The sequence below is a fragment of the Chiloscyllium plagiosum genome, chromosome 35 (genome assembly GCF_004010195.1).
Source record: "Chiloscyllium plagiosum isolate BGI_BamShark_2017 chromosome 35, ASM401019v2, whole genome shotgun sequence".
Taxonomy (NCBI): Eukaryota; Metazoa; Chordata; class Chondrichthyes; order Orectolobiformes; family Hemiscylliidae; genus Chiloscyllium; species Chiloscyllium plagiosum.
In genome coordinates, this window is record NC_057744.1 from 42,129,939 (window position 1) to 42,136,600 (window position 6,662).

Here is a 6,662-nt window from a genome sequence, read left to right on the forward strand (position 1 = left end):
TGGCAGTGTGGGGACACATTGGGGGTAAGATTATGGGTGGGGGCACACCTGGACAGTTAAGGCTGCAGGGTGGGCGTGTACCAAGAGTGAGCATTTGGGGTGGGTAGGTCCACGTTGGCGAGAGGGTATTTTGGAGGTGCGAGGGGCTTATTATGTAGTGAGTGTCCTTAGGTGAGAAGGTTTGTATGAGTGTACATTGGGAGTGAGGTACAGACGAGAGCCATGGAGGGGGCTAGAGTGAGTATCTGATGGGTTAGAGCCTGATCCCAGAGGAGTCAGAGTTGGTGGGGACCCTGCCTGTGGGGAGAGGGGACAGTGTCTGAAACCTTTCCATTGGGGAGCGGAGTTAATGGGCACTGTCTGGGAAAGAAATGAACACTGGGAGGAATAACAAGCTATATTATTGAGGCAGTGGATTAGCAGCATTGGGTATTGAATGTACAGGAAATAAGTGTTGATAATAGGAAGTCGAGTGGCAGAGATTCGGATTGTGGGGGCAGGAATTGGAGGTTGCAAGGTTACTGTTAATAGAACTGAAAATGTGTTGCTGGAAAAACGCAGCAGGTCAGGCAGCATCCAGGGAACAGGAGAATCGACGTTTCGGGCATAAGCCCTTCTACTGTTAATAGAAGGTTTTCACCTCAACAGTGCACTTTTCTATGTTAGAGTTGATAAACTACAGGAATTATATACCAACTACTTCTACTTAGAAAGAGCCTTAAACACAATAAAATATCCTTGGCACCCAGAGACATAGTCATTATGTGACAGCGAGCCACATACAGAGGTATTAGAGCAGATGCGTAAAGATGGTCGAAGAAGAGTGCTCCGGTTTCCTCCCACAGTACAGAAATGTGCAGGTTAGGTGAATTGGCCATGCTAAATTGCCCGTAGTGTTAGGTGAAGGGGTAATGTAGGGGAATGGGTCTGGGTGGGTTGCGCTTCGGCAGGTTGGTGTGGACTTGTTGGGCCGAAGAGCCTTTTTCCGCGCTGGAAGTAATCTAATCTAATCTAAAAGTAAGTTCTGAGGAGTACCTTAAAGCTTGGGGCCTAGACTGAAGGCTAGGCCAGTTGTGATGGATAAATTAAATCAGCAATATCAAGAGGCGAGAATTAGCTGAGTAATGATATCTTGGGCAGTTCTTGGGCTGGGCGAGGTTATGAAAGTGTTTGAAAATAAGGAAGAAAATTGTAGATTTTATTTTTCCATCGGTGTGCTGTATCTTCAAATACTAAGTTTTGGCCTGGATGACAATTGTATGAAATAGCTTTTGTTACCATGTTGTTGCTGGTAGTATCTGTGTGTTTATATAAGAAATGCACTAATTTATTAAGAGTGATGAGGAATTTCTTCTCAGACAGTGATGAATCAGTGGAAGTATTTACCACAGACTGGGTCAGTACTGGGTCATTAAGGCTGAGATAGACAGATTTTTAGTCAGAAAGAGAATCGAGGATTATAGGGAAAAGGCAGGAAATTAGAATTATAGATTAGCCATGATCCCATTGAAAGCAGAGTAGGCTGAATGAGCTGAATGGCCTATTTCTGCTCCTACACCCTATGGAATAATCAAGTGTTATCCCTGTGGAGTTTTAATGCTATATATTCTGGTGGCGATGCTGCACTACTAATGCCCAGGTTGTTTCTACAGTGTCTCACTACAGGCTCTTTCCAAAGTCACTGGGACAAGTAATCTCCAAGTTCTCAGTTCGTGAGCTGCACCTGTCCTTCACTCATGGTTTCTGGAGGAGGTCACGGTGGGGACAACCTTTCCTCCAGGCCCCCCCTGGAGTGGAGCTCTGGGTCTGGTTCCAGTCGTCTGTGTCAGAGTGAGTTACACGCTTACCTCTGCTTCTCCATTGTACACCCGGCAACATATTTAACCTCTTGGTTCTGGGCAAGCTTCCTGTTGGTTTTTCCTATCATAACTTCCTATGGCCATATTTTTGATGTGCATGGCCTATGTAAACTTCTCACTTTAATTTAACACACTTCTTCTTTCACTCTTTTTTTGAATAACAGAATTACATTTACAGAGGGAGGGACAGACCTACAAGCCAGTTGGGTACCTACAAGCCAGTTTAGCCTGACATCAAAAGTTAGGAAATTGCTAGGATCAGTTAACTAGAAGTTGGTATCGGGGCACTGAGAAAATCATTGTGCAATTAGCCAGCATCAGTTTGTCTTTATGAAAGGGATATAATTGTTGATAAATCTATTAAAGCTTTTTGAGGGTATGATCAGTAAGGTAAATAAAGGGAGATAAGCATAGATGTTAGCATTCTTATGTTGGCCTTTGAAGCTTTGAAAAATTGCACCAAAAATGGGGGTCAGCTTATACATGGAATATTTATGTGGTGTTCGCCATTTTTGTCATTCTCCATGTGTGGGTGCGTACTAAAGCTCCTGCACATCTTTGCAGATCACGGTAGTAGCACAGTGGTTAGCACTGCTGCCTCACAGCACCAGGGTCCCAGATTTGAGTCCTCAGGTGACTGTCTGTGTGGAGTTTGCACGTTCTCCCTGTGTCTGCGTGGGTTTCCTCTGGATGCTTCGGTTTCCTCCCACAGTCCAAAGATGTGCAGGTCAGATGAATTGGCCATGATAAATTGCCCACAGTGTTAGGTGCATTAATCAGAGGGGAATGGTTCTGTGTGGGTTACTCTTCGGAGGGTGGGTGTGGACTGGTTGGGCCGAAGGGCCTGTTCCCACACTGTAGGGAATCTAATCTAATTTCATATTATCTGCTTGATCCCAATGCACCTACTTATAAGTAAGTGAAACATCCACATGTGGGATGAAAAACTGAGGTTGACACCAAATGTGAGTGTGGAATGTCATGGCTAGAAAGGATAGATTGAATTTTGCAGCAAATATATAGAAAAATATAATTTTTGGGCAGAAATTATCATCTTATATGGCAGGTAGACTTATATACTGCAATGCATGGTCTTTAGATTTTCCAAAAACAGTTGATTAAGAAGTTACATGCAAGGTTTCTGTGCAAGATGAGAGTTTAGAGGATTGGAGTAATATATTGCACGGACAGAAAATTGGTTAAAGAATAGATAAGAGGAATAAGTGGGAAATGTTAACGCTAGCTGACTGTTACTACTGGAGTGCTGCAAGGATCAGAGTCTGTTGTTTGCAACCTACATTAATGCCTTACCCTAAGTATTATTGTCAAAAAACTTTTGATTATTTAATCCCAGTTGGGAAATTCTGTTGTAAAACAGAAACAGAGTTTGCAAAGGAATGGGGAAATGTGAGGTTATTTACTTTGGCAGTATAATAATAAACTATTATTTCAACATTGGTAGCCATTTTGAGTTTCCTCGCACACTAAACGCAAAACATTTAAAAACAGCTTGGAAAGACATATGGTCCGTTGATCTTATTGTAAGAGAGCCGGAGTACAAGGGAAAGGAAATTATGCTCGAATTGAATTGGCCTTTGGTGAGATCACATTTGGTTTACCTTGCATGATCTGATTTCGACTTGGAAGGAAGGATATACATGCCTTGGAGTGTTGCGATAAAGACAGCCAGTATGAGGGGTTTGTTATGTGAAGAAGTTAAGGATAATGAGCATGTACTGGTGAGTGTTTAGAAATAATGAAAAGTGATCTTTGAAACATAAAAAGGCTTGAGAAGTTTAATGCTGTTTCTCCAGCAAGGAAACAGTCTCAGATTATGGTTTTCCTCATTTCCAGCTGAGATTTGAATAAATGTCTCTGCTCAATTCTTTAGCTGCAAGGTTGTTGAGTATATTTAAGGCTGCAATCAGTAAATGTTTGAACTCTGAAGGAATCATGAGAGTATGGATCAACAGTTGGATTGGCTGTGATCTTCTTGAATGATGGTGCAGGCTTGAGAGGCTGAATGGCTTACATCGGCTTTGTTGTTGCATGCTCCCACCTACCTCAGTAATGCTGTGCCAATGTTAATAGGAGAGTGTAATTAAGCTTTGGTGTGTTTAATTTATCAGGAAAATATTTAAGAGGAAATGTATGGAAAACAACAGAATTATCTCTGTATGCTGGCACCTCACCCTCCTTTAATCGACATTTAATATCGACTTGCTGTGTGTAGAATATGGTGGATTGCCTGGTAACTTATTAAAATATTTATATCAAGGTAACATCGCTATAGTCCGACTGGACCATTGGGCTGCTTTCTCATTAGAGAGAGATGACTAGCGGTCATTTAACTTGAGGTTCTTCATACTTTTTAATTCTCCTTTCAGAAAGTGGAAGTGTTGAAAGGTTAACAAAACAAGAGCTCTTGGTTTTGATTATGTGAGCTTAACAGAGTAGCATCAGTGATGACAGCAAAGTCTCTTAATAGACCCAATTCATATTACTCTGTCAACCAATGGATTATGGTTCAGTTATGAAGATCTTATTGTTAGATACACCTATCTTTTAAAAATATTCATTCTGAGCAAAACCGCATACATGAGGTAGAACTTAATATTTGAGATGTGAGGTCTCACCTGGTAGGAGTCCTGCGTTGCCTGAACTGATGAAAGACTGGCAATGTGAAGTACCCATCAGGGATTTAGATAGCATCATGTTTCCTAAGACCTGAGGATCCAGTGGTGTGAAAATTCAATCCCCTGAGAACTGCCAGCCAGTCCGAAGCCAGCAGCTCTACATTACTGTTATTGCCAGCGGATGGAGTAGCAGGATCAAAGAGAGATCTCAGGTTAAAGTTCAAGTGAAGCCAAAGAGAGACTTAGTGGGGGGATCTCAGGGGATGGCTGTCATCTGGACTCTTGCTTCCTAATGCTAGTTCCCTGATCAGCCACCGAATGACACTGAACAATCCCCCTCCCCCACTAGCCATCAGATTTTCATTTTTGGCTCCACGTCAAGTAACTAACCACAATCCCTGACCCGTCATTTGCCACTTGCTGAACAAAGAGATCTTGGAGTGCAGGTTCATAGCTCCTTGAAAGTGGAGTCACAGTGAAGAAGGCGTTTGGTATGCTTTCCTTTATTGGTCAGAATATTGAGTACAGGAGTTGGGAGGTCATGTTGCGGCTGTACAGGACATTGGTTAGGCCACTGTTGGAATATTGCGTGCAATTCTGCTCCTTCCTATCGGATATATGTTGTGAAACTTTAAAGGATTCAGGAAAGATTTACAAAGATGTTGCCAGGGTTTGGAGGATTTGAGCTTTAGGGAGAGGCTGAACAGGCTGGAGCTGTTTTCCCTGGAGCATTGGAGGCTGAGGGGTGATCTTATAGACCTTTACAAAATTATGAGGGGCATGGATAGGGTAAATAGGCAAAGTCTTTTCCCTGGGGTCGGGGAGTCCAGAACTAGAGAGCATAGGTTTAGGGTGAGAGGGGAAAGATATAAAAGAGACCTAAGGGGTAACATTTTCACTGAGGGTGATACGGGTGTGGAATGAGCTGCCAAAGGAAGTGATGAAGGCTGGTACGATTGCAACGTTTAAGAGGCATTTGGATGGGTATATGAATAGGAAGGGTTTAGAGGGATAAGGGCCAGGTGCTGGCAGTTGGGACTAGATTGGGTTGGGATATCTGGTCGGCACGAACAGGTTGGACCGAAGGATCTGTTTCCATGCTGTACATTTCTATGACTCCATGACCTCTGGCAAAGGGAGAGGTTAAGAAGGTGAGTTCTTCCATGGTAACCTCAACCAGTGCTGGAATGGAACCCGCGCTGTTGGCATTACTCTGCATCACAAACCAGCCACCCAGCTAACTCAGCAAATGATGGCTGTTCTATATGAACATGAGCCTACACCACAAAAAGCTGGTTCTCGACCGTTGTGGTTCTGTTTATTGCAAGTGTATGTATGAAGTGACATGTGAAAGTGAATGAGGCAAAGTTTTGTCATGTTTATCATCACTACCTTGAAATTAGATAAAAGTTGCAGTTTATAAAATGAGCTTGTTGATGTATTAAGGATTGATTGCCACATGTTTGCATGTACATTATGTATTGACTATATGACTTTAACCCAGATGAACCTTTCCTTCACAGTGTTGACACCACCTGGAAGGAGCTGACTAATGCTCTGTCAGGTTTGTTTTGTGCATCTCTTAACTTCATTGACTCAACAAACACTGTTACTCCAACAGCTTCTTTCAAACCTCTTGGTGTCATTAATGGTAAGTATTATGTTATACAGTTTGTGTGTGTATGTATGTATATGTATTTTTATATATACTATATATATATATGTCAGAAAGTGTGGTGCTGGAAAAGCATAGTAGGTCCGAGGAGCAGGAAAGTTAACATTTCGGGCACAAGCCCTCATCAGGAATTCCAGCACCACACTTTTTGACTCTGATCTTCAGCATCCACAGTCCTTATTTTCTCCTCCACATATATGTAGCATTCTTCCTCAAAACACCCTTCAGTATTTTTACATTCTGATCACTCATGTTCTTGGGACTCACCTCAGGAGATCTCCCACCCACAGCTTCCAACCTCATAGTCCGGGAACACCGCACTGCCCGGTTCTACCTCCTTCCCAAGATCCACAAGCCTGACCACCCTGGCCGACCCATTGTCTCAGCATGCTCCTGCCCCACTGAACTCATCTCTACCTACCTCGACACTGTCCTATCCCAAGTCCAGGAACTCCCCACATACGTTCAAGACACCACCCACGCCCTCCACCT

General features: G+C 42.9%; 1 protein-coding gene across 1 annotated transcript in view; it reads left to right on the forward strand.

Moving 5' to 3' along the window:
* Window positions 1-6,662, forward strand: part of pigt (phosphatidylinositol glycan anchor biosynthesis, class T) — a 38,006-nt gene that overhangs the window by 1,668 nt on the left and 29,676 nt on the right. The window contains exons 2-3 of the mRNA XM_043676995.1: window positions 1,653-1,830; window positions 6,019-6,146. Of these exons, the coding sequence (XP_043532930.1) occupies window positions 1,653-1,830; window positions 6,019-6,146 (306 nt within the window). The remainder of the gene's footprint in view (window positions 1-1,652; window positions 1,831-6,018; window positions 6,147-6,662) is intronic.